At 53.5% G+C, this 27,584-nt stretch overlaps 1 protein-coding gene across 1 annotated transcript in view; it reads left to right on the plus strand.

The window, feature by feature from the left end:
• CDH23 (cadherin-related 23) overlaps positions 1 to 27,584 on the plus strand; it is a 296,198-nt gene that overhangs the window by 224,520 nt on the left and 44,094 nt on the right. Inside the window, 5 exon segments of the mRNA XM_011927642.1 lie at positions 14,391 to 14,455; positions 16,677 to 16,914; positions 18,650 to 18,755; positions 21,742 to 21,869; positions 26,662 to 26,734. Of these exon segments, the coding sequence (XP_011783032.1) occupies positions 14,391 to 14,455; positions 16,677 to 16,914; positions 18,650 to 18,755; positions 21,742 to 21,869; positions 26,662 to 26,734 (610 nt within the window).

A 27,584-nucleotide genomic window follows, 5' to 3' on the forward strand; every position in this document is an offset into this window, starting at 1 on the left:
GTTTTTAAAACAGTGAGGCCAGAGTGTTTTGGATTCCTCGGGAAGCAAATAAATGAGACAGGCGGCTCTTCTCTCAGTGGGTTTCTCCAGCCTGCATTGGGACATTCTGACAACTGAGGCAGGGTGGGCAGAGGAGTCAGGAAACCTACATGTCAGGGGACTGGGAGTGAGGGCTGCTTCTTGGCCATGGGTGCTCCTAGTGTACCCCTCCCACCCTGCGCACCTCGTCCCACCCAGTGTGCCCCCTCCCACCCTGCGCGCACACACGGAACCCAGCTGCACCATCATGGTGCGGCCCTGGGCTGCGTGGGCCCAGGTGAGTGAGGGGCTGGGCCCGCAGCCCTCTGCTGGTCTCAGAGATCATGGGTGATTTATACTTCCTGCGTGGGACTTTGACCTTAATTTCTTCTGGCAGCGTGGGGCTGTAAAATTCATCAGGGACCTGCGGGTGGAATGACGGAGATGTCAGGCGGGCAATCGTGTGGGGTATTTAATCTATCAGATGCGTGGCTTGTCATTTAGGGAGACAACACAAGAATGTGGAATCAATATGGTTCATTAGCGAGCCGCATGTGTCGGCCCAATCAGCGCCCGCCAGTGACAGGCGTAGGGGGTGTCCTGCCAGGCACCAAGTCACCTTGGAGTGAGGACATGTCCCTGGAGCATAGGCAGTGACCAGCCCCCACCCAGGTACCTCTCTCCACCTCCCCACTAGACTGGGGGCTGCCTGACACCTTCGTATCCCACAGGGCAGGGGAGAGGAAGGAGGGTGTGAGACTTATGTCTTGTGGTGGGGACATTGGGAAGATGCTCTCATGGTGGGAGGCGTCGTTACCGGCCCAGGTTTCACCGCACCCCCAGGGGGTTGACTGGGCTGTCTGCCCCCTTCTCTCATTTCCTCAGCTCATAAGGTCCCGCTTAACTGAGCCTCAGACACGGTGTCTGTCCCCACATCTCTCAGGCACTTCCCCTTTTCCTCTTCTATCACATCATCCCAACTTAATAACTGGCCCCAGAAAGGGCCCAAGTCCCTTCTGATTGTGAGCATCTTGCTCCCCTGCCCCTTCCCTGGGTACCGCCTGTATCTGTTACCTAGGGTGCCACCAGCTGAGTGGTTTAAAGCTACAGAAATGTATTTTCTTGCAGCTGTGGAGTCAGAAATCTGAAATGGAGGGGCTGGCAGGGCTGTCCTTCCTCCTCAGGCTGAGCGGGGAATCCTCTCTGGCCTTTCCCAGCTGGAGGCTCCAGGTGTTCAGGGCCTGTGCTGAAGGACTCCAGTCTCTGCATGCGTCTTCTCTGTGCCTCTCCTCTGGATGTCGTTATGAGGACACTTGTCACTGGATTTATGGCCTGCCCAAATAACCCAGGATGGACTCCTCTCAAAATCTTCCACATAATTCTTTTTTCAAACTCCCCTTTTCCAATTAAGGTCACATTCGTGGGTCCCAGAGGTTAGGACATGGATCTATCTTTTAGGAGGTCACCATTCAACCCATTACACACCCTTGAAGATGTCTTAAGTAGTGACAGGGACATGTTGATAAGGACATGAAGGGCTGGCCATGGGGACCTGACAGCTCTTCCAATGCCAGCTTTCATATTTTCTCTCTGTGCCCCAAGCCGTCTCTGAACCACCCACCCTGGACTGCAGCCTCCTTGGGCTTCTCCCTCAGTTCCCCACTGGGAATGCTGTCTCCCCTGCATCTCAAGGCCCTGCCTCTCTTTCTGGCTGCAGCTCCACTCTGCCTCCTCCAGGAAGCCCTGACTGACTCATGGTCCCTGGATTCTTCTTCGCCGTTGCCTCCCTTGCCACTCCCTGTCTACACCATCCTTGGACTTTTAACCTCTGGCCTTGCTGGGTCTTTTTTCTTGCACTGTGTGGGAACTGTGACTTCAGGCATGTTGATTAACCTCTCTGAGCCTCGCTTTCCTAGTCCATAAAATGAAGATAGTATTAGTACCTGTCTCATAGTGAAGTTAAATGTGTCAATACATGTGCATTTCTTAGAATAATGCCTGGAACCCAGTAAGAATTAAATCAGTGAGCTATTACTACTATTTTTGCAGTTATTGTCGGCCAATTTCTTTGCCTGTAAAATGGAATGTGACCCCTGTGTTTCTGGTTGTTTTAAGGATTAGGAAATTAGCCAAGCATGGTGGTGGGCACCTGTAATCCCAGCTACTCTGGAGGCTAAGGCACGAGAGTTGCTTGAACCCAGGAAGCGGAGGTTGCAGTGAGCCAAGATCGCGCCACTGCACTCCAGCCTGGGCAACAGAGTAAAACTCTGTCTCAAAAAAAAAAAAAAAACAACATAGGATTAGGAACGGGTTGTGTGAAGTGCCTTGCACAGTGCCAGGTCCACAGACGGCACTCAGCAAGGGAATGACCTTAGTTATCCCTGTGCCTCTGAGGGGAGCCCCACACCCCTCCTCCAGGGATCTCCCCAGCAAGAGGCCCCAGGGACCACCAGGTGGTACCAGGCACTCGGCACAGGCGGCCACCGGCCACCCTGACAGCCTTTGACATACCGTAATTGCTTCCCCCACTATGACTCATTTAAGCACAGAGCTGCTGGCCAGAGCAATTTGCTCCCCATCAATTTTTATTTCCAGGTTTTAAAATAAAATAAAGGGAAATAAAGAAGAAGGTGGAGAAGCCCAAGAACAACACCGCGTCTGTGATAACAAACAAGCCGAGGGCCTCATACCTCAAGAGCACCTGTCAGCCTCCACCCCGGGCTGGGCCTGGCTTCCCCTAGGGCACCCCTCCTGCAGGGCTTAGCACCACTTCCCCTCCACCTCCACGGACCTGCTGCTGGCACAGGACAAGCAGGTGGGAGGGCTGGGCTGGGAGGGTGTTCAGCAGGAGCACGTTTGCAGAGGGCTGGACAAAGAGAGCTCTTGGAACTGGAAGTGGAAATAATAATACTAGCTCCACTTAGAAAGTGGCTCCTGTGTGCCGAGCACAGAGCTGAAGTGCCTGTGTGCATGACCTTCCTTAATCCTCACAATAATTCCCTGAGGTGGGTGCTCTTATTACCTCCATTTTACAGATAGGAAAACTGAAGCTCAGAGCAGATGTTCCTGTGGTTACTCCTTCTGTTCTTCCTTTGATCTCCTCCCCTTTCCCCCTCCTCCCTCCTCTCCCCTCTTCCTTCTCCTCCTGCCTTGATCGCTTCTTTTCTCTCCTCCTCCCTCTCCCCTCCCCATCTTCCTTTATCTCTCCCCCAACCCCCATCATCATCTTTCTGATGTCCTTTCCTCCCTGGAAGTCCATCTACTCAGGATTAAGATCCTTAGGTTATCTGCTAAAAAAAGATCCTCATAAGTCATCAGATACCTCATTTATTCTTTCATCTATTTAGCTGATATTTGTTGAGGGCTTCCTGTGTGTCAGGAACTGGATGGGTGCTGGAGATCCCTGGAGAACAAGATAGACTCAGTTCTTGCCCTCATAAAGCTTATATTCTAGTGGGGACGGGGGAAGCCCAGTCAATATTCACCCAGGCGCTCTTACCAAAACCATGACCTTCTCCCACCACACCTATCCACTGGCAAGAACCATCAGCTCCAGATTCCAAACATACTTGGAGTCCAGCCACGTCCAGCTAGACTTCTCTGACCACCCTGGTCCAAGCCCCGACTGCCTCCCACTACTCCGTGTGACTGCCTTAACTGCCTCATCTCGGAGCCTCTGTTCTTGCCCTGGAGTTGTAGTCAGAGTTTGCTTTTACAAATGCCAGTGCTTTGCAAACGTAGATCGGAGTCTGTCCACTGAGGTCGCAGGAAAGAGAAGGAGCAGCAACCTAGAGATCTAGGGAAGAGTGACCTAGCAGAGGGACCTGTGGGTGCAAAGGGTGCGAGGCTGCAGCCACTTGGCTTGTTAGGAACCTAGCGACTGTCTGAGAGACAGGAGCAGAAGGCAGTGTGTGGGCAAGGTGAGGAGGCTGCTGGAGGATGGATGCTGGCGCCAGGACAGCCAGGAGCAGGCATCGCAGAGAAGGCATATGCAGCATGCTGGCCAGCCCCATTGTCTTATGCGATGTCCCACGTGCACACAGGGCAGAACCCAGGTCCCACCCCCAAGCTCAGTGGGATTTCCATGACTTTGCACCTGGCCACAAATCCCTTTGGAGGCTTTTTGTGCCTGGCCTTGCACTGCACCCCCCCCGGAGAGAAGCTCATTTCTCACCCTCAAGGAGCAGAGAGTCCAGCAGGATAGCAAAGATGCATTACCACAAGTTCCACCTGCAACTGGTTGTTGGAAAGACTGATTGAGAGAGATTCTGAGGCTTCCTCTGCAGTCAATGCTGTGATCCATTAGAAATGTCTACCATTGGCACTGGTGATGGAGTGGTGGCTGTCCAGCCTACGTCCACAATGGAACAAAAGGGAGGGAAGGTCCCCTTCCCTTTCTCTGCAGGCCTCACCACCAGTCAGGTCCCCATCCTGTCCTCACTGCCCTCCTGCTTGGTCCCTCCACCCAACCAGTGCTTTGAGCCTCCAGCCAAGCCCCCCTTCACAGTAGCACCCTCTTGTTCTAAGGCCTCCCACATGCTCAGAAGGCCCAGAGCAGGCATGAGAGCCTTTTCCTATGATCACAGTCCCCCAACATCTCCCCTCCACCCCACCGCTCACTCCCCTGGTGCCATTGCCAACCCAGGGCATGTACCCTCTTATGCCTCACGCAAAGTGCAGTGGGAGCCATTTTCCTTAGAGCACCCATCATTTCCTTTTCTCCTGGGTGCATGGCCACCCCCAGGAATGCCCATAAAGGCACTCAGAGAGCAGCTTCCCACCACACTTCCCCCTTGCCCATCTAACACCCACCGTGCTCCCATCTGTCCAGCCCTGGCTTCCTTCTCAGATTAAATCACTTCCTTCTCAGATTAAATCACTGAGACGAGAGGGGAAAACCGAGGCACCAAGCATTTTCCTAGAAGTGTAGGGCAGACTGGATGGTATTTTCTGGCCATTGGCTTCTAACTCACACACCAGAGAGAAGCTGGAACCCTTGTCCATAGCACTATGGGAGGGGAGGAAAAAGGGCCTCGGGGGCCCCAGCAGGCTTGTGGAGGTCACCCCGGCCTCTGGGCTACCGGATTCCTGCAGCAGAGTCCTCCTGCCTCCTGCCAGCCACTCCAGCCCCCCAGAGCTTACAAGAGTGCAGTTAATCTCATACAGTTTAAGGACTTATTCAGAGGGGCTCAGTGAATGATGAATGAGGAAAGCATTACCAGCAAAGCACTGGGGCTCCGCAGAGCTGTTTAAAAATGCATTCTCCCATGTAAATTTCTGCTCCATCAATCCTTATGACATGTCAAACATTGCTATTGTTTCCTGAACAAATTGTACCGCGTGCCCTTCTCTGCAGATTTGTGCATGGGAGCAGAACTGCTCGCCGGCACCGGCCGCCTGCCTCTGTTGCTGGGACCCAGGGCTGCTGTGGAGGCAGCTGGGCCCGCCTTGCTTCAGAGCAGAAGCCCCGTGCGAGGCATTCCTGTGAGGGTGCGTGCGTGACGGGAGTGTGGGCGCTGGTGGGGAGTGATTGAGTGCGTGCGTGCCTGCCAGCCTGTGGCCTGCAGGGACAGACACCCAGGTGTCTAGGGAGGGGGTGTGGAGGAGACCACAGGGGCTGAGACTGGGCTGGGGACAAGTAGGGGTGCTGCTTGAGGCAGAGAAAGAGAGAGAGAGAAAGTGTGTGTGTGTGTGTGTGTGTGTAGTGTGTGTGTGAGGGGTGGAGGTGTGGGAGACCTCTGAGTAGAGTCTACCTGAGCCAGCCAGAGAAAAAGAAAGTTTCTAGGAGAGTGTGCGGGGGGTGCAGGATGCAGAAAGCTGTTGGCAATTGCCTGAGACGCAGAGAGAGGAAGAGAAAGGGGTTGTGTGTGGTGGTGCGTGTGTTTAAAGAAGCAGGAAGTATGGAGACACAGGAAGAGAGATGACACGAAGACACACAAGGCAGGCACCCTGTAAGGTGTGCCTGTAAGGGACCCTGTTCCAGGGCAAATCAATGAAAGAGGGTGAGAGATGATGACTGTTAATTGCAAAGACAGGCTGGGTAAGAAGGGGTTCTCAGGAAGGGGACAAAGAGACAGGAGAGCCTGAGCACTGTTGGAATAGCGGGTCCCAGGAGAGTGGGCGTGGGATGTGGCACTGAGCACCAGAGGGCAGGGAGCTGGGCTGGATATAGAGTTCTGAATGCACAAGATGAAGGGGGATTACATGAGAGGGTGCCGTGGGAAAAGCCCCAGGTGGGTCAGGAAGGGCACCTGCAGCCAGCCAGACTGCCCCATCCTTCCAAGGTGGCCTCAGGTTGGGCCACACAGCTCCCTCCAGTCCAGGCCCTGAGTCACCTGCACAGACCAAGACCAAGCCTGGGACAGGGGTGGGTCCTTCTTTAAGGGTCTGTGGGAGGCACCTACTTGGGTATCTGAGGGTCTAGGCTCAGGGGCTACATCCTGGAAAACCACAGCCAGAGACCCCTGCCACCTTTGCTGGTGGCCATAGCTAGAGTTGCTGGGAGCCCACTCTCTCCAAGTGGAAGGTAGGGAGCAGAAGCCACCGTGGCAAGAAGGGCAGACTGCCTGTGGGGGCCCATCGGGCATCAACAGGGCAAGGAGGATGACCCTGGTAGGAGCACCGTGGATCCCATGGCCGAGGTCTCAAGCTCAGACTCAGACTTCTCAGGCTCAGACTTCACTCCCCCAGCCCCACCAAAGGGAGGAGCAAGGGAGGGGAGGTCTTAAGAGCGCACGCCTTGGAGTTAACCATGTTGGTTCATGTTCTAGCGCTGTGACTGTGTCACCCTGGCCAAGTCAATTGACCTCTCTGAGTCTCCGTCCCCTCCTTCATCTGTAAAGTGGGGATACTATGGTGCTGGTCCTATAGGGCTGTTGGGAAGATGGAATGAAATAAAGTGCAGGAAATGCTTGGTAAATTTGGTGACACATAGTTAAGTGCTCAAAACGAAATGTCAGAGGGGCAGTCTCTTGCCCCTTCCCTTTGCTACAGCCAGGAGAAAGACTGGCATTGCTGACTCAGGCCTCACCAGACCAAGCATGTAGCCATTCCCCCACCATAGGCTCCTCCAATCACCTTGTATTAACCTTGGAATTTCGCCCTATATGTATTTATTTTTTTCCTTTTTGTCAGCAGAAGAAAATTACACTTCTGCCGGCATTGTCCATCACAGAAATAAGCACTTGCAGATGCAATTATAAAGGCCAAATGACGGAATTAGTTTTGCTGGTAATGCCGGCACTGGGGAGAATCAGAAGAAATGCCTTATAAATCAGGCGCTAGGCAGCAGCCAGTCTCAGCTGCACCCTCTCCCCGACATGCTGACTGCAGGGCAGGGGCTGACCGCAAGGAGGGTGCTGAGCGCTGAGCGGCCACTGATCTTCACTGCTCTTCCCCTGATGGTTCTGCTGAGGGAGGTTGTTGGGGGAGGCAGAGACTTCCTGAGCCCTCCTCCAGGCCTTGGTGCCAGCAGGTGCCCAGCTCTCTCCAGGAGCTACCTGGACTCCTTGGTGCCCAGGCGATGACTGGCCCATAGACTGACATACATCTGCCCAAAGACAGCTTCTCCAGGATGAATCTATCTAAGCCAGCAGCCTCAGTGACCTTCAAGCCCACTTTCAGCCTTGTTTTCCTCGTAGTTCTTACCACTGCCTGGAATTATATTACTTAGTTATTTCTCCCCTTGGTGCTCTGTCTCCCCATTCCGACTTTTTTTTTTTTTTTTTTTTTTTGTGAGACGAGTCCCACTCTGTCCTAGGTTGAAATGCAATGGTGCCATCTTGGCTCACTGCCACCTCCGCCTCCCAGGTTCAAGGGATTCTCCAGCCTCAGCCTCCCGAGTAGCTGGGATTACAAGTGCGTGCCACCATGCCCGGCTAATTTTTGTATTTTTAGGAGAGACAGGGTTTCACCATGTTGGCCAGGATGGTTTTGATCTCTCGACCTCAGGTTATCTGCCTGTCCTGGCCTCCCAAAGTGCTCGGATTACAGGCATGAGCCACGGTGCCTGGCCTCCACATTCTGATTTTAAGTGGCAGTCCAGGTTGTCATGCTTAGGATGTGACTTCAGTGTTGGGCACAGCAGCCAGCACATTGGAAAATTTCAAAAAAAAATATTACTAGGTCGGGCGCAGTGGCTCATGCCTGTAATCCTAGCATTTTGGGAGGCCAAGGCAGGCGGATCACAAGGTCAGGAGTTCGAGACCAGCCTGACCAACATGGTGAAACCCTGTCTCTACTAAAAATACAAAAATTAGCCGGGCGTGATGGCACACACCTGTCATCCCAGCTACTCAGGAGGCTGAGGCAGGAGAATTGCTTGAACCCAGGAGGTGGAGGTTGCAGTGAGCCGAGATCACGCCATTGCTCTCCAGCCTGGGTGACAGAGTGAGACTACGTCTCAAAAAAAAAAATTTACTAAACATGTGACTGAACAAATGTCTGGTCACTGTTTTCATGAAGGTGCCTTCAGCAGTGTACCGGGCATCTTCAGCTGCCCCTGCACATCCTCTGTGCCTGTCTCCTTTTGGGCGGGGCGGGGGCAATAGGGAGCCTGAGCAGGGGCCAGGGCATTGGAGGTGCTCTATAAACCCCACCTGGCCCCAAGCAATCTGGCAAACCCTCTGTCGCTGCTTGCTGCCCCCACGGTGTCTGATCAGGGGGTACCAGCCCCACAGAAGGAAGGTAATGCTGACCCTCCATGGCTGGCAATGGAAATCAACCTTCTACTAAACTGGGCAGAGACGTTGAGCCCTGTATCAAAACTGAGTTAGATACAAACTTCTCTCCTTCACAGGGAGGAAAGGGGGGCACACACAGACAGTTTTCAGGAATGGCAGATTCTGCCGGGTGTTCCAAGAGAGGGATGAGCAGGGGCTCCTGGGTCAAGACCGATGAATGGTTAGGGACTCAAGGAGAGGGGCATTTGGGATGGGCCTCGGGGGTGGATCAGAGTTTGGAAGGCAGTTACAGAATAAAAGGATAGAGGAACTAGCAATGAGAGAACAGTCTGGGGTGCACCAGGGAAAAGGTAGATACAAGAACACTAAGCCCAGCCAGACTGTGGACAACCTTGACACTAGGGTCTGAAATTAATTCAGCCGATCATAGGGAGCCATTGAAGGATTTTGAACAGAGAAGGACAATAATTTTAGCTACTGACTTTGACTTTTTGCCCCTGGGCCTCTTATGAGAACCTTGACAAGTAGTAAAATGCACTAGTGTGTACCTCTGAGTGCCAGCCAGAGCTGGGGGGAGCCATTAGATGGCAATGGAGACACAGAGGCGCCAGAGGGAGGAGCCTGGAGCACAGTTGAGGTGCTCACCTGGAGCCTTGGTTTGGCATCTTTTTTTTTTTTCCTTTTTTTGACAGGGTCTCACTCTGTCACCCAGGCTGGAGTGCAGTGGTGCAATTTCGGTTCACTGCAACCTCCGCTTCCCAGGTTCAAGCGATTCTCCTGCCTCAGCCTCCTGAGTAGCTGGGACTACAGGCAACTGCCACCATGACCGGCTAATTTTTCTATTTTTAATAGAGATGGGGTTTCACCATGTTGACCAGGCTGGTCTTGAACTCCTGACCTCAAGTGACCCATCCGCCTCAGCCTCCCAAACCAAAGTGCTGGGATTACAGGCATGAGCCACCATGCCTCGCCTTTGATTTGGCATTTCTTAGGTACAATATGAAAGTGGCCAGCTGGGCCATCCCCTTCCCCGATCCCTGTCGCCATCTGGCTGGCCTGTGAGACCCTGGAAGTTACTCTGCAAGGAGACAGACGTGCTTATTCCTAGAACATCGCAGGGAAGGGGGTGTTTGTAGCAGGAAGAGGAAATTTTGTTCTCTATACTTAGGCCCTTGGCACTCCTCAAACCCTCCTTCCTAAAATGGGCCCCAAGGGTCACGGTCTGTCTGCCACTTCATTTGTCTGTTGGACTTTTAGTTGGTAAGCCACAAACAAGTCTGGCTTGGGAGGAGATTGTTTAAAAGGTGCCATGACAAACAGTCACTTAACACCACTGCGCCTCTGTTTCCTCACTTGCAAAAGTGGGTGGGAGGTAATAACAGTACTTACCTGTGGAGATCTGGTCAAAATTAAATTCATACATTGGTATGTGTCATGAGAACGTGGATGTAGTTGTAGTTATAGGTGACAGAGACAGACTTACCTTTCCTGAGCTGCCTTTATGTCCGGGCCCTGTACTAGGCCCTGGGCACATGTGGACCCCATGACCCCACGCTGCCTTCTGGGAGCCACGTCCTGGTTGGAGGAGACATGCGTTAGCCTCAGCTTCAGTGCCTCAGTGTGATCAGGGCTGGGAATGCTGAGTGAGTGCAGGGAGGATCCCTAACTTTGCCTTGGGGGTCAGGGAGGGCAGAAGAGTGTGAGCCAGACAGGAGAGGGAGGGACGCCGTCCAAGTGGAGGGGTCAGAGCCAGGTCCTGGGAGCTGCACGTGCTCCAGTCTGGGTCAGAAATGAGGCTAGACATTCAGGGCCGACAAGGTGTGTAGGAGGGGAGGGGTTTTCCTTCGAGCGCTGATCTACCACCTCCTCCCGGGCCCAGGGCCCCTGACAGGCCCTGCTGCAGCCTGGCGCTGGCCCCACACCCAACAAGGCCCAAGGTCAGTGCTGCTGCCTTCACCCTGGCAGGGGCAAGGAGCAGCTTTTCATCTAGTTCGGCTTCCTACACTTGAAAAATGAAAGCTCTCCCTCTCCTCCTCACCCAGGCATACATATTTCACACGGTCATTAGGGTGGTGGCACTGAAGGACTCACAAATCTTCCGTGGTCAGCATCGGCAGCCTGGGCGGGCAGTGAGAGGCCCTGGGGACAAGGGTCACCATGGGAGCCATGGCTGTGCCCAGTTCAACGTGGGCAGGGGAGGGCAAGCCTTGCAAGGGTTGGGGGTGTGAAGCCAGCTTCTGCTCTAAGCAGTCCAGTCCTGTCTCCTGGGGCTCATCACCTAATTTCCCTGGGCCTCAGCGGCTCCAGGCCCCAGGGGGAAGGGGATGGGATGCAGGCACCTCACACATCCTTCCCGTCCTGACAATCCAGAGCAATTTTGTGGGGCACCCAGATCTGAAGGGCTCATCGCCAGGTCTCAGATGTGACCTTCTCCAGGAGCAGCACGCCCCCCATGACCCAGGCCCCTCCCTTCCTGCACACCCCACTTTCTGTTTCTCAGCTGCTGTCCTCCGCCTCCTAGCCTGCTGTTTCTCCTCTACTTCCCTTTCCCTTTTCCTTCTACCATTTGCTTCTCTTCTGTCCCCTTTCTTCTGAGTCCTGCCTTCTTTATCTTCACCCCAGTCTCTCTGCCGCTTCCCTATTTTCTCTGCACCACCCCCTTCTTATTCATTTTTCAGGCATTTAAGAAGCATCTACTGCATGCCAGGCACTGTCTGTGCTGCGCAGTGAGCACCACAGGTGCCTTCTCTGCCCTCGTCCTTCCCCAAACCCTTTTCCTTTGACAAAGGCAAATGATGGGGGCCAAGGAGGTATGGTTTGATCACACAGTGACCTGGAACTGAGGTCTCCACACCACAGTGACCCCTCGCCAAGGGACTCAATGACATGGCAGTCAGATCTTCCCGAGACCAAGCTGCAGTTATAACAGTCCAACAAGACCATGCATTGATGACCATGATTGTCAGTGGAACCTGGGGGTGGGAAGGGCTTTGGGATTCCTCCCGCTCCCCTTCTCCTCCGTCCCTGTAAAGTGAGGATGAATCTGGGGTTGCTTTGGGCAGTGTGGTCTCCTCTTGCCTGGAATAACCAGGCTCCCTTCCTTCTGAGAACAAGCACCCGTCTTGGCTCAGAGGCAATAACTGATGGAGGGCAAGGGCATGGCTAGGTGGCACAGGATTCAAATCCAGCACTGTTCTTTCTCTAGCTGTGAAGCCTTGAGTGAACTATGTACTGTCTCGATGCCTCAGTTTCCCCATCTGTAAATTGGAGGTGGTGCTGATAATAGTACCTACCTCACAGGGCTGTTGTGAGGGTGAAGGGGTTGTAGGTAGAAGGCGTGCAGGAGCCAGCAGTGGCTGCTGTTGTTGTGAGGAATGGTGCAGGCAATGGGAGAGGCCCTGTCTGGGAGCCAGTCCTGGGTTGGAGGGTGGTGACATGGCTCAGTGCCTTCCTTTCACTTGTTCAGCACACACCCCCTGAGAACCTGTGAGGAGCTCTGAGCCTGGGTGGGATGGTGGTGGGGACAGAGGTCTGCACAGTCTGTAGGAGCATAAGCTGTGGGGATATTGAGTGGAAATCCGGCACAAGAGGCAGTCCTATACAAGCTGGCAGCCCAGAGCCCCCAGAAATGGCATCTTTCTGTATAGCCAAGTTTTCTGGATAACTAAGATCTTAACCCTTTGGGTATAAACTTTTTTTCATTTCATTCATTTGGGATAGAAATATATTTTTCACTTATCTGCCTTCCTGAACTGAAGATACTAAACACAAATTAGCTTTTCCTTGAAAATTCAGGCTTATCATAAAGAACATAGAATTTACTGGATTTCATAGAATCCAGGAACTTTCAAAGGAACCTCAAAAAATATTGAGCACAAAGGGATCAAAACATACTTTTAGCCGTGAGGGCTTTATCCACTTACAATCTTATAGAGACACCTTAAATACAAAGCAGATGCAAGTGGACCCCAAAGTCAGTCTGCGGCCTTTCCCTATGGGCATCTGGTGGCAGGCAGCAGTTTGCCCAGCTCTAGGGCAGTGGCCTGGGAAGAAAGCAGAGGTCACATCTAGAACAGCACTTTGCATGGATTATGTGTTTCATAAGTAACTACTGAATGAACAAATGATGTCATTTAGCCTGCGCTGTGGATTAGAACCATGTCAGGGACAATATAGAAGCCAATGTTCCCAGCCACAAAAGCCAAACCCCTACTAGAACTTCAGGTCGGGGGAGATGGAGTAGGGCCTCACTGGGATGGCCACAGAGAATGAACACCAGGTGGGGGTGGAGAGGCCAGTTTCTGTCCCACTCTGCTTCTGACCTGCTCCTAAGCCAGACTGGCAGCAGGCTTTCACCAGGCCTCACTGAGGTCTGAGCCTCCATTGTGTGACCTATGAGACAGGTGGAAATGTCTGTCTCCCTACCACATGGACAGCTGTGAGGGGAAAACGAAGCCATAGTAAACCTGGATGTTCTTTGAAAATGTAAAAGGTATGACAGCCATGCAGGCTGCCACCATCATTGTCCTTGTCATCAGTATAAGGCTGGCCTCTCTCCTGTCTATCTCTTTTGACCATAAGTGATGCCAGCCTGGACCAGCCCAGTTAAAAGAGGTCTCAATTAGCCAGGCACAGCAGCTGATCCCTATAGTCCCAGCTACTCAGGAGGCCACAGTGGGAGGATCCCTTGAGCCCAGCAGTTGGAGGCCAACCTGGGCAACATAGAGAGACCCATTTCTTAAAAAAAAAAAAAAAAGAGAGAGAGTGATCTCAGTGAACTCACAAACCAAATCAAGGGTGGGGAAGGGATGTCAGATCAGATTCAGGATTCTAAAACTACCAGAATTTGGCCTTCTCTTCTCCTAGCTCTCCTGAGGTCTGGGTGCATCTTCATCCTCCCCAAACATGCAGCAGCTCTCAGTTCATGTCGCCCCTGCCTAACTTTCTGAGGAAAGCTTTTATCCCCAGCAACGCAATAGGAAGAGTCCCCAGAGGATTCTGATGGACCCAGCTGTGGTCAAGAGCCATTCCCAGGGCAGTCCCTGTGGTCAGGGACAGGCAGGCAGTTCCCAGTCCGGCCTTTTGTGCAAGCAGAGAGAGGAGCCAGAGGAGACAGGTGGAGAGGGTGGCAGAGTGTTTCTAAAAGTGAAGGCCACTGGGCAGATAGGTCTGCCTTATGCATGCAATGGATTTGAAAGAATTTCCAGGGTCAAAGAAGGAAGGGACCAGAGGGCTTCCCCCAATGGCTAGCACATCTGACTTGGAGGCTTTAAGGACTGTGGGAGAAAAACCAGAAGAACCCACCAGATGGCTGACACCCACCTTCGTTTGTGATACTCTCAAAACCACAGGCTGTGATCCCAGGCCACAGGTCCAGGGTCTCTCTCCCAAGCTCTCTGAGCATCTGCAGAGAAGAAGCTGGCCCCGCCTGGAGGGGACATGAGCCCCCATGAGCCCAGGAGGGGTGGCTTCACTCAGTTAGAGATGCCTGGTAGACCAGTCCTGTAGAACTGCGCCTTCCAATATAAATTTAAACAGCCAGTAGCAGCCTGTGGCCTCCTTACTGAACAGCATGGTTCTAGAAAATTCCACCTGGGCCAAAGGAGACATGTGAGAGGAATACGGATTTCTTGTGGACCTGAAACCTCAGCTGGGCCTGGCAGTAATGACTTCTTGTTCTCACCGTTGCAGGCAACAGACAATGATGCAGGCACCTTTGGGGAAGTCAACTATTTCTTCAGTGATGACCCAGACAGGTGAGACTCTGCCCACAGTCCCTCAGGCCCCTCCGCGGTGGTCCTTGGCCCTCCCCAGACTCATGAGATCTGGGAACTTTTCAGTGCCCAGGGAGGGAGGTGCTGGGCCCTGTGGCTAGAGCACTGGACTGGAAGTTGGAGCCCATGGGCACTGTGGCTGGTTTGACCCTGATTGTGGCACAGCCTTGGTCAAGTCTCCTCACCTCTCTGAGGCACAGCTTATCTGACCCTCAAAAGATAGCCTTTAGCTTTGGGAATGGATCCATTGTGTCTCTGAGAGGCTTTGAAGTACTAGCGACTGCATACCACCACCATCACCACCACCGCCAGCTGCAGCAACTACGTGTCAGGCTCATCACGGCCAAGGGCTTCACACGCATTGTCTCAAGTCATCCTCTCAGTGAAATGACAGAGGAACTCAGTGCTAGGCACTTTTATCATCCCCACTTTACAGGTGAGGAAAGTGCAACACAGAGAGGCTAAGTCACTTGTCCAAAGTCACACAGCTGTAAGTGCCGTGGTCAGGCTTCTGCATGTGACCTTCACCACTAGGCTACACAGCCTGCCCCAGGAGGGCTCTCAATGTGCAGCAGCCCATAGGCAGGTTGCTCGCCTCCCTGCCTGACACATGCCAGCCTTGCCCCGTCACTCCTCATGGTAACATGGTCCTGGCTTGGTTTTGGGCCTTGTCTTCAATTAATCCAAGCCAAAGGGCAGCCTTCTCACTTTTTTTTTTTTTGAAACAGAGTCTCGCTCTGTTGCCCAGACTGGAGTTTTATGGCACGATCTCGGCTCACTGCAACCTCCCCCTCCTAGGTTCAAGCAATTCTCCTGCTTCAGCCTCCTGAGTAGCTGGGATTACAGGCACCCACCACCACACCTGGCTAATTGTTGTATTTTTAGTAGAGATGGGATTTCACCACGTTGGCCAGGCTGGTCTCGAACTCCTGACCTCAGGTGATCCACCCACCTCGGCCTCCCAAATGCTGGGATTACAGGCACGAGCCACTGCACCCAGCCCCCTCTCACTTTTAACATGCTCAAAGACCACGTGTCTGATGCACTGGGAAACCCGGTGGAATGAGTGAGGCGGTGGGTGTCAACTTGAATGACTGACCCCGACTATCTGTGAGAAGGATCAAGAAAAGATGGGGAAGAAGCTGGATGCAGTGGCTCATGCCTGTAATCCCAGCAGTTTGGGAGGCCGAGGCGGGTGGATTACCTGATGTCAGGAGTTCAAGACCAGCCTGGCCAACATGATGAAACCCTATCTCTACTAAAAATACAAAAATTAGCCAGGCATGGTGGCAGGTGCCTGTAGTCCCAGCTACTTGGGAGGCTGAGGCAGGAGACTGGTTTGAACCTAGGAGGCAGAGGTTGCAATGAGCTGAGATTGTGCCACTGTACTCCAGCCTGGGTGACAGAGTGAAACCCTGTCTCAAAAAAGAAGAAGAGACAAGGAGATTGTTAGGGGCATCTGGCCATTCTCTATCACTCAGTGATGGGGGCCTCAAATGGGAGGAAGGCACCAACACGGCTAAGTGCACAGGGAACCCTTTCCCTAGGGGACCCATGTTCATGTAGCCTTATCCTGGTCATCTTGGATGGTCTCACCTCTTCCCGTCTTCTGGGCCTGAAACTTTCCTCACTCCGAGCCAGAACCTTCCAGGCTTGGTGGTTGGCAGCTGTGGTCAGAGCACACAGATGTCAACTGACGTCCCAGATGAGGCTCCTGAGGGGGCATGTAGAGGATATAGTTGGAGGAGTTGTCTTGCCGTACCTTTCTACTACGCAGGAGATGTCTACCAACTTCCCGCTCAAGGCTCATCTCCTCAAAGTCAAGGGGCAGCTCCCAAAAGAGGACCAACCACCCTGCCCTTCACCAGCTGCTTTCTGCCCATTCCTAGCATGCTGGTGCATCTAAATTTCTGCAATAGGTAGGAACTCCTGTTCACAGCAGGAGGGTCGTTCTGCCTGGGTTTCCTCCTTGCTTAAATCAGGCGACTCCTCCTGCCCACCTCCTGTGATCCTGATCCCTGCCCCCACCCACCGCCTTTAGAAATAGCAGCTCTTCTCAGGGCAAGTGAAAGGGAAGGCAGATTTCAGACTTCATTTATTTCTGTTTGTCACTCTGGGCAAGGACAGGCTGGGAAATGCCGGCCCCATCAAGCCTGTTTTAAACCACGGTGTTCCCTCCCTCCATCCTCCCGGCCTGGCACAGGTTCTCGCTGGACAAGGACACGGGACTCATCATGCTGATTGCCAGGCTGGACTATGAGCTCATCCAGCGCTTCACCCTGACGATCATTGCCCGGGACGGGGGCGGCGAGGAGACCACAGGCCGGGTCAGGATCAATGTGTTGGATGTCAACGACAACGTGCCCACCTTCCAGAAAGATGCTTATGTGGGTGCTCTGCGGGAGAACGAGCCTTCGGTCACACAGCTGGTGCGGCTCCGGGTAAGGTGCCAGGGAGCCCTGCACTCCTGCCATTCATCTTACCCTTCCCCCTGTACTTGCTTGCTTGCTTCTTTTTTGTTTTTTGTTGTTTTGAGACAGGGTCTCACTCTTTCACCCAGGCTGGAGTGCAGTGGTACAATCAGAGTTCATTACAGCCCCAAACTCCTGGGCTCAAGCAATCCTCCTATCTCTGCCTTCTTAGCAGCTGGGACTGCAGGCATGAGCCACCGTGCCTAGCCTGTGCTTTCTTCTTGACCAACCCCTCGGGAACCCACTACAAGAGGGGCTGACCTCCCATCCACAAAGAATGCTGCACAGATTTGAGAGTCAAATTCTTGGTCTGTGTTGGGCCTTCTCTGAGCAACACCTCATGTCCTTGGTACCAAGTGGGGCTTTATATGTCTCAGCTTAAATATTAGGTCAGAATTAGCAAAAGATCTCCCTCCCCACCCATCCACCGCCATCTCCTTTAGCAAGGGCATTGAGTGGGGAGCACTTCCTTGTGTCAGGACCCCCTCCAAGCCCTTTAATGACTGACTAGAATCAGGAAGTGCTGCAGCTGGAAGGAGCTACAGAGACCATGGAGTGCAACCCCATTTTACAGAAGGGGAACCCGGAGGGGAGACGCTTGCCCACGAAGACATAGTTAGTACAGGAGACGCTTGCCCATGAAGACATAGTTAGTACAGGAGACGCTTGCCCACGAAGACATAGTACAGCATCAGAGCCAGGTCTAGTCCTGGAATGCTGTTCTCCAAGTGCTTCCTGCAACAAGTCCCTACTCGGCTTCAGTGACCTTTAACCAGAGACTTTTAAATGTCCCCCCTTCCCCATGCTGCCTACCCAAAGGGGTGGGACCCAGAGCCTCCATTTGGAACTTGTTTTCGAAGCAGGCAGGGATGAAGGCAAGGCTGGAAGGGTGGGCACAGGGGATACCTAGAAGAACAGACCATGTGCCCGCCCAGCCTGGCCATGGCCCCCCATACAACCCTGTCCTGCCGCGCCCTCCCTGCTCAGCTCCAGGTATACCCCGAGTGATGGGGACCACTGGAGGCTCTAGAGTGAGGGATGACCTGGAAAGAAGCTCAGAGAAGACAGTCAAGGGGAAGAGGGATCCCTGGCCCCACTCCAGGGGCCTTCTTTTCTCCTTGCTTTCCTGCAATATGCATGGATTAGACACCCACTGTGGCCAAACACTGGGTTGGCCTGTAGGTATGCAGCAGCAATCCAGAAACAAGGTTCCTGCTCACGTGAAACTGATGGTCTAAGCGAGGGAGGCAGAAATTAGATAAGAAATTACCACTGGGTGTAAGGGGACCAATGAGATAAGGGGACCCAAGGGCCCTAACCGGGTCCAGGAGTCAGGGAGGGCGCCTGCAGGTGGGGGTGTTCCAGCTGGGGTTGGGGGTGGGAAGTAATTGTGTCTCAGCCTCTGGGAAGGCCGGGCCTCCGCATTCTTCCTGGGCATCCTTCCTGCCCTCTAGATTCCCCAGGCTGTCTCCACAGGCAGCACATGGAGGGGAGCAGGGCGTCTGCTGGGAGCCAGAGTGCGGCCTCTAGTTGAAGCACAAGGGGTGCCTCCTGGGGTCCTGGGCCAGGACAAGACCCAAGGCTGGATCACCCAAAAAAGGAGCTGTCAGCAGGGTCAGCCTTCCCCTCCCTCCCAGCTGCCCACCCTCTTCTGGTCCCCAGCCTCCTGCCGGCTCACAGCTCTTGTCTGCCCTCTTCCTTCCAGGCAACAGATGAAGACTCCCCTCCCAACAACCAGATCACCTACAGCATTGTCAGTGCGTCTGCCTTTGGCAGCTACTTTGACATCAGCCTGTACGAGGGCTATGGAGGTAGGTGTGGGGCAGAACTATGGGCCCAGCCAGGAGGGGGGCTGGGGGGCTCTCTGCACTCACACCTCCCTTGTGCGGGTGGGGTGGGCACCCCATGTCTCCCTGACACCCTGGGCTACTCAGGAAGCTGCCCCGAGCACCTGGGGCTGGAGCAGGATGTGGCCTGAGTCGCCCTTCCGTAGGATCAACATCTGTGTCTCTCATCAGCGGGATCTCTCTCTGGTTCTCAGGCCATGGCCAGCCCTCCAATCTGGCCAGAAGTGTGATGGTAACAGAATCTCTGGGGCTCTCTGTTTCTTACCAAGGCTGCGGGCAGGTCTGTGGGATGGCAGCTCGTTAGCCAAGCCTCCCTACCCTTTGGGCGGCCCTGTGGGGCCAGGCACTCTGCACCATGCCCTGCTGCCTGCTGTGGGTCCCCATCCCTGGAGCCCTGGCAGGAAGTAGCAGCAGCAATCTCAAGCTCCAAGATCCCAAGAGAGACTACTTTGTTTTTCAGACGAGGCAGCTAAGGCCCAGAGACAGGGAGCAACTTGCCTGAGCTCACCCAGCAAAGCTGCTGAGCTTGGCACCAAGTCCCTGTGTGGTCTGGCCCTTGGTTGCCTTGCAAGCCTCAACTCTCAGCAGCCCTTCCCCCACCAGAGTCCAGCCTCTTCGAACACTTTGACACTTGTCTCCCCTTACTGGTGTTCACTCCCATATCTTTGCAAAGTGTGTTCCTTTTGCCAGGAAAGCCCTTCCTCCTTTTCCCTTGGTCCCGCCTCCCTTTGGCTGTCCAGTGTGTAGCCCCTGGCTAGCTTTAAGGGCTCATTTAACACTTCTTCCTATGGGAAGCTTCTCTGATTCCTGGAGCCAGGGTTAGGTGCCCCCAGGGCAGAAGGGATCAATGTGTATTGAATGACTCTGGGTCCAGTGCTCACTCCTCCCACTGCCCCACAGTTAGTTCAGAGAAATGCCATTGTAGAAACTGCAGTTCTGACCAGCGCAGTGGCTCAGGCCTAGTAATCTCAGCACTTTGGGAGGCCAAGGCCAGTAGATCAATTGAGGTCAGAAGTTCGAGACCAGCCTGGCCAACATGGCGAAACCCTGTCTCTACTAAAATTACAAAACTTGGCCAGGCGTGGTGGTGTGCACCTGTAATCCCAGCTACTTGGGAGGCTGAGGCAGGAGAATCACTTGAACCTGGGAGGCAGAGGTTGCAGTGAGCCCAGGTCTCGCCACTGTACTCCAACCTGGCGACAGAGTGAGACTCCGTCTCAAAAAAAAAAAAAACAAAGAAAACAAACTGTATTCTTTATGAAATCTTCTTTCCTTCTTTCTTTCTTTCTCTCTCTTTCTTTCTTTCTTTCTTTTTCTTTCTTTTTTCTTTCTTTCTTTCTTTTCTTTCTTTCTTTTTCTTTCTTTCTTTTTTATTTTTTTGACAGCGTTTTACTCTGTCACCCAGGCTGGAGTGCAGTGGCTCTATCTCAGCTCATTGCAACCTCCACCTCTGCCTCCTGGGTTCGTGTGATTCTCCTGCCTCAGCCTCCTGAGTAGCTGGGATTACAGGCGTGCCACCACACCCAGCTAATTTTTGTATTTTTAGTAGAGATGGGATTTTGCTAATGCTGGCCAGGCTGGTCTTGAACTCCTGACCTCAAGCCATCCGGCCGTGCCCGGCCCATCCCTCTTTCAAAAACTTAAAAGTTCCATGCTTCTGCCTGCCCCATACCTCATCCTCCTCTCAAGTAGAAGAATCCCCCTTAGATTTTATATTACTGAAGCAATAATCTTGTTTCCCTTTTCCAAATAGAAAGTTGTAATTTAATATTGTTGTAATGCCTTCTAAGACCTCCCATGCCCCCCACTCCCAAGCCAATATGCCTTCCCTCCCCAGTTGAGAATCAATGGCTTAGCACAAACAAGTACTAATGGAGAGACTTCAGGCATGTGCAGTGGTGGGGATATTTCAGGGCAGAGGCATCTATCTTAGCTCCCTGCAGATCCTGCCTCTCAGCCTAGGTCTGCCTTTGGCATTAGGGTTCTTCACCCACCTCTAAACAGACTTCTGTTGAAGGTAAGGTCTGCAGCACCTAACCCTGAATACCTCCCCATAGGGTCTAAACAGTGCCCAGAGTAGGTGACTGGATGGGCATGAAGAACCCATAGCATAAAGTGGGGAGGAAATGGAGGGAAGAGAAGAGAGAGAGAGACGCCAGGGGCAGTTGGCTCACGCCTGTAATCGTAGCACTTGGGGAGGCCAATGCGGGAAGATTGCTTGAAGCAGAAGTTCGAGACCAGCCTAGGCAACACAGCCAGACTCTGCTTCTGCAAAGAAAACTTCATAAATAAAAATAAATAAAGGAGAAGGGAGGGAAGAAGATTAGAGAAATAGGGCTAGAGGAGACCGAGGAGGGTCCTGCCTTCTGCACCCCACTGCCTGGTCCTCCCTGGCATCCCCAATGCTGGGCAACAACTGGGGAAGTCTGTGCTTACCTGGAGAGAGGGGTAGTCACAGGGAGGGCTACAGAGCCCGAGGCATGACCCTGTCCTCCGAGCAGCTTCCAGACTGATGGGGGAGAATCCATCAAGTGCCGGATGAGTGAGTGAGACAGACAGACAGACAAGCAGGCAGGAGTGCCGACTAAGAAAGAGCCTGGGTTCTGGATTCAGCCAAACCTGGGCTCATCTCCCCATTCTATTAAGTTGAGAGCTGTGTGACCTTGGGCAAGTTACTGAACGTCTCTGAGCGTGGTTTCTTCATCTGTAAAAGTGGGGCTTACATTACCACCAAACCGGCTATCATCTCATGGGCTCCACACAGGGTCTGACACACTTTAGGCAGTCAGGAAACCTCAGTCGAGATGGTGAGGTTCCAGGTGTTCAGAAAACAAGCCAGAGCTGGCCTGGGCCATGCCAGCCATACCTTCTTTGCCCAAAGGGGACCCCTGGCTGGACGGGCATCTCAAGTCTGCTTACAGAGGGATCTGGCCTGTTTCTGTCATTTCAGTGATCAGCGTCAGTCGCCCCCTGGATTATGAACAGATATCCAATGGGCTGATTTATCTGACAGTCATGGCCAAGGATGCTGGCAACCCCCCTCTCAACAGCACCGTCCCTGTCACCATCGAGGTATTTGTAAGTACCCAGGGCCACTGTCCTTGCCCTTCCAGGAGCTGGGAGTCAGGTGAGGAGGAAATGTTGTGGGCTTCCTTCATTTATGGCTGCGTTCTGTGAAGAACAGGAGAATTACTGGAAGGTCATCTTCTCCCTTCGCTCTCTCTCCCTATCCCACTCTTCTTTTTTTTTCTTCCCTTTTCCACTCCTCTGAAGATCTAAAGGGGTCTGAAACCAAGCCACAGTTTGTCTGACATGAATATCAAGCACACCTTAGTGCTTTCTGTGTCTGAAATTATCAGTTGCTGGATCCATCTCCACGCTGGTTCATTTGCCCCATGCCACACCGGGATGCAGAGTGTGGTATGACAGTAGGATCAATGGGCCCCTCCGCATGGAGACCTCCCCGCACACACCTGTGCACACACTGCCTGCCCGCTCCCCATCTGTGGGAGACAGCGAATGCGTGTAGATGGAAGAGTTAGTGCATTATCGGCTCCGGGAGGATTAGATCAGATTGTCAGGTTCGGAGATGCGCTGTGATTTGACATAAGCTCAGGAAAATCTTCCCCCTGGAGCAGGCATGCTGGAGAGCCTTCCTGTCACAGCCAGCTTCACCAGCAGCCTCTGCCACTGCCCCACACCGGGCCTTAACAAGCTCTTTCTTCTCAACTTGAGGCTGAAGCTCCAGGGCCAGCTCCCAAGTGGAAAGGCTCTTGTCTGGGCCAGGGCCCCTATTTGCTTGCTGAATAGGATGGAGCTGGAATGATGGGAAAGTCAGTGTGATGCCTGACGGGGGAGCCTCCCAGATGGCCACGTGGGAGCAGCATTTAGGGGTGGCCAGGAGAGTGAGGCTCTACAGAACCAGGATAGCAAAGGGAAGGGCAGAGAGTTGGGGCCTTGCTTCGGGAGTCTTTATGCCTGGCACCTCAGGCTTCAGGGAGTGTCTGGGGAAGGAGGACAGGGACCAGGAGATCTTCAGAAGCCTTAAAACTGGCCTGGGCCAGGCGCAGTGGCTCATGCCTATAATCCCCAGTACTTTGGGAGGCTAAGGTGATCACAAGGTCAGGAGTTCGAGACTAGCCTGGCCAACATGGTGAAACTCCGTCTCTACTAAAAATACAAAAATTAGACGGATGTGGTGGCGGGTGCCTGTCATCCCAGTTACTCAGGGGGCTGAGGCAGGAGAATCATTTGAACCCTGGAGGCAGAGGTTGCAGTGAGCCGAGATCGCGCCATTGCACTCCAGCCTGGGCAACAAGAGCAAAACTGCATCTCGAGGAAATAAAAAAACAAAAACAAAAACCACCTGACTCAAACCTGTAACCTCCCACCTAGAAACACTGAGGGTAGGGAACAAGAATGCATCCCCTGGCAGTCATGAGCATGGGCTGGCACTCTTTACCCCATGGCCCAACCCTGACCACATCACCCAAACCTGGCCTTAGTTTCCCAGACTTGACCACAGCCCCCAAGCCTCCTCTAATCCTAGCTACACTCACAACCCTGACCAACCCACCCGTTGCTTTCAACCAGCCAGATGCTGCTCTGCACAAGGAGGCAGTCCCCCAGTAGGACGAGAAGGTGAACATGTATCCTGCTCCACTCCCCAAGAAGACACCAAGTGGAAAGAGGGGTGTGGCTGTGGAGGCATATGGGTCTGAAACCTGGCTCTGCTACCCTCTTGCTATGTGACCTGGGTCTCTGAAACAACATCCTCTTCTGCAAAATGGGGATAATCGTGGTACCTGCCTCATGATATTTTTGTGAGGATGAAATGGGATTGTGCAGGTGGCACCTGGCACCTGGAATGTTGGCTGTCATTACAGCCAATAAGACAGCCATGCATAACAGCAGCCACACCCATGCCCCAGCCTGTCACTAGTGCAAATGGGAGTTCCCATGAGTGGGCTGAGGCAGAGAGGGAGCTGTTCAGGCTTTGGGGAGTGGATGCTGGAGAGGGTGAGAGTAAGGGAGGTCTAGGGAAATAAGTTAAGTGTTCTGGCTAGCCCGGGGCTGGACAGGCCTAAGTAGCCAAATGGAAATTAAACTGTGCTGAGCTCCAGCAATGTGCCAGGTCCTTTCACATGACCCAGTCCCTTTCAGTCCCACTTTACAGATGGGGAGGCTGAGGCTCCAGGAGGACCCAGGGTCAGGGTCACCAGTGCCTTTCTTCGCCTTTCTTCCTTACTGGCAGAGCTGGGACTTGAACCCTGACTGAATGACTCCCATGTTGACATTCTTTCCACCACAGCCACAGGCCTGGAACCTTGGTCATCCCTATCCACATATGACTGAGACCAGAGCTTCTCAAAGTTCCCTGGGCCCTGAAATTCCCTGGGGATTTCATTAAAAGGCAGATTCCTATTTAGTGGGTCTGAGGCAGGGCTAGGATTCTGTGTGTCCTCCCAGCTCCCAGGTGATGTGGATGCTTCTGGTCAGGGGACCACACTTTGAGGAGCAAGGCCTTCAGAGACCCACCCTCATGGGATTTTGAAACCTGAGCTCTGCCCCAAACCCCAGACCTGTCCCAACCTGTAGCTCAGCTAAGGCAGGGACCGGAGCATCTCGTTGTGCCTCAGCCCCCCTCAAAGGGACCAGAGCACACAGAGAGAGGAAGGCGAAGGGACTGAACTCCCTTTTTGCCCCTGCAAACAAAAGTGTGATCCGCAGCCTCCCTCCTTGAGACCACAGAGGAGGTGGGTGGGGGTAAGAATCCACCTCACTTTGCACTTGGCAAGCCAGGGTGTGCCTTGGCATGAAACTACAGTGGCCTAGTAGAAGGGACCCCATTTTCAAATTCCCTCAAAGGCATCCCAGGGACCAGCAGGGGCCCTGCACTTCCCTTCGGAGTCCACCCTAACCCTGGGGCAGCTGGAGAGTCTGGCAACAAAGACAGGTGCCACCTTGCTGTGAGTGAACATTATCTCTCAAGCAGGGCCTCTGGATGGCACAGTCACTTGTGTCTGAGGACCACACTTGAAAAGGTCACCGCCTTCAGGCTGATTTTGCATGTGGCTGGTTTTTAAGTAGCTGTCACTCGACTAAGCGGCCTCCTCCCTCCACAAAAAGGATTTTCTCCCAACTGGAATTTAAAAACCCACAGCAATGAAGTCGTGGATGGCAGCATTTCCTGCACAGGTTGGGGGTGAGGGACAGGCAGATGGAAACCACAGGGCTCCAGGAGGAGGAGGGGCCGGAGGGGCCAGGTGATTCTTTTTCATCCACTGCTTGTTGGTTTTTAATAAAGAAGTCAAACTTGGTTTGTAGATTTCCCATTAGGGGACAATAAGCTTTTGTAGAGCGAGCCGCTGAATTAGAACTAATAGCAAATGCAGCGCCAAGATCCAGGGAAATATCACCGCTAATAAGTTTCTGCCTCATGCTCTGTCACTGACATTCTCCGCACCGTTTCGTGCAGCCAGGCAGAAGCTTAAATGTATAAGTATATGGGGCACTCACACCCGCACCAGGGACAGGGAAGATGCCCAGGCATGCAGCTGGGGCATTGGACATCAGGGGAATCCTGAGACTACTGGGTATCTGGGGAGACGGGCAGGTCAGCGTGAGCCAGGGTGCCATCCAGAGCCAAGGGGCAGATTGGAGAAAGAGAGGATCACTCCTTTCTGGGAACCCACAATCTTAGCAGGCTGAGATTCTCTGATGTCCCAAGGGGTGTGCAGCCAGATAGCATGCCCCCATCTTTCATGGCTGCTCCGTCAGCAGGGACTCCAGCAAAGGGGGCTTTGTACAGGATCCTTTCCCTCTAAGAGCCCTCAGTTCCACGAGAAGCCAGGCCCTGTCATGGAACTCCTATTTGCACTAGCAAACAAACAGGAACTGCCGAAGACTGTAGCATAAAGACTGCCCAACAGTGCCGGGACTCAGCCTGACTCCTGAGCTCTGCACTGGACTCTTGGGAAAGGGGAGAAGTTCATGAGTCAAGTGGGCTGGGGAGGCTTCCTCCAAGAAGGAAGCAGGGAGGAATTCTTGTTGGGGGATTGCAATTATTGTCCAGTGAGGATAAGAGTATTAAAGGGCAGGAAAGCCTCTTCTAATTGAAGAGGAAGGACCGCGGTGTGGAGGAGTTGGGTGATGCGTAGGAGGAGGCAGAAGCTGCCCACCCCACCCTGCCAGGCTCAGCCCCTCAGTCAAACGCCGTCCTCTGGCCACTGGCGAAGGCTGGGCTAGAAGAGCTATTGCTTTAGAACTGACAGGGGTGGGGCTCTGGGCCAGGGGTGGCCCAGGGGCTGGAAGAGTCGTTGTTCTTGTGTGCAAGGAGGAGTCTAGCTGTACCTGCCTGCAGCCAGCCCAGGGCCAGAATTTGGGCTCTGGGAACCCCCTGACCCTGACCTGCCCCTGCATACTTCAGTATCTTTGGGTAGAGTCTTAGAAGCTTTTGTCATCATCCTGGTGGACCTACACAGGGGTCCAAGTGGGCATTCTCAGCGTGGGAGCTGGGGCTGTGAGTGCTGGAGTAAGCTTGGGGCTCAGCTGGAGGACCAGCGGGGAGGCTGGGGAGCTGGCAGCTGTTGGCAGTCCCAGCTGCTGCCGGCACACTCCCTCTCCCTGGGCCTCCCCATCCCTTCCTGAGGCCTGCATGTTTCCCCAGGGCTGGTCCTACCTCCTAGAACTGTAGCCTGCCAGAGGGTTACCTGACTCCCTGTGACACCTCACCTGGCTCTGGTTATACAGAGAGGCCAGAGCTCTTTAGTGCCAGCCTGGCCTAGCCTAACTCCTTGGTGCCCACCTTAGACATCCGGCCAGCCCACCTGCCTCCTTGGCTCCTGCAACCTGTCTGTTTTCCTTCCAGGATGAGAATGACAACCCTCCCACCTTCAGCAAGCCTGCCTACTTCGTCTCCGTGGTGGAGAACATCATGGCAGGTACAGGCTCAGGTCGGGGGGTGGGGGGCACATGAAGGTAGTCAGCCAGCAGTCACGGCACCCAGGATGTACAGACCCCGGCTCTGCACACAAATTCTGAGAGGTCCATGGCCTTCTCTTTCCCCGGCCAAGCTCCTTGACAAATCGGAGAGCCTTTGGAGACATCTAGTTACCTGCCAGCTAACAGCTAATTACAGAGCACCTACTATGTGCAGGTGCTGTGCTGGGCACTTGGTTCATGCTCTCCTTTAACTATAGTCTAGTGGAGAAAGAATAATGATCCATGATTAATTAAGCAATCTTGATTAAACAGTCCCAAGTGTGCAGAGGGCTCTGAGACTACAGCACTGCGAGGCAAGTCCCAGGGACCGTGATTTCAGAGAAGTGGCCTTACAGCATGGCATGTGTTCCTATGTGAGGATGCGATTGAGAGGCTAATCTCTGGGCCAGGCTCAGGTTGCAGGGCTCACTTGCAGACCCAGCACCACCAGCTCTACACTCAGGTTCCAAGGGATCTGTTCTGCCCTCAGGGCAGGCTGGCAGCTTCGCCCTTACCCTCAGAGCAAATGATCCCAGCAAGGAAAACACCCATGTCAGGAACTGCTGCAGTGGCTGAAGGAGATGGGAAGGCTGGAGTCAAGGACAATAGAGTCAGAGATGCTGGAGTCATGGATGGTGGAGTCAGGGACATTGGAGTTAGAGACACTGGAGTCAGGGATGGTAGAGCCAGGGATGGTGGAGTCAGGGATGGTGGAGCCAGGGGTGGTGGAGTCAGGGGTGGTGGAGCCAAGGGTGGTGGAGTCAGGGATGGTGGAGTCAGGGATGGTACAGCCAGGGATGGTGGAGTCAG

The sequence above is a fragment of the Colobus angolensis genome, unplaced genomic scaffold, assembly GCF_000951035.1.
Source record: "Colobus angolensis palliatus isolate OR3802 unplaced genomic scaffold, Cang.pa_1.0 Scaffold12, whole genome shotgun sequence".
NCBI lineage: Eukaryota > Metazoa > Chordata > Mammalia > Primates > Cercopithecidae > Colobus > Colobus angolensis.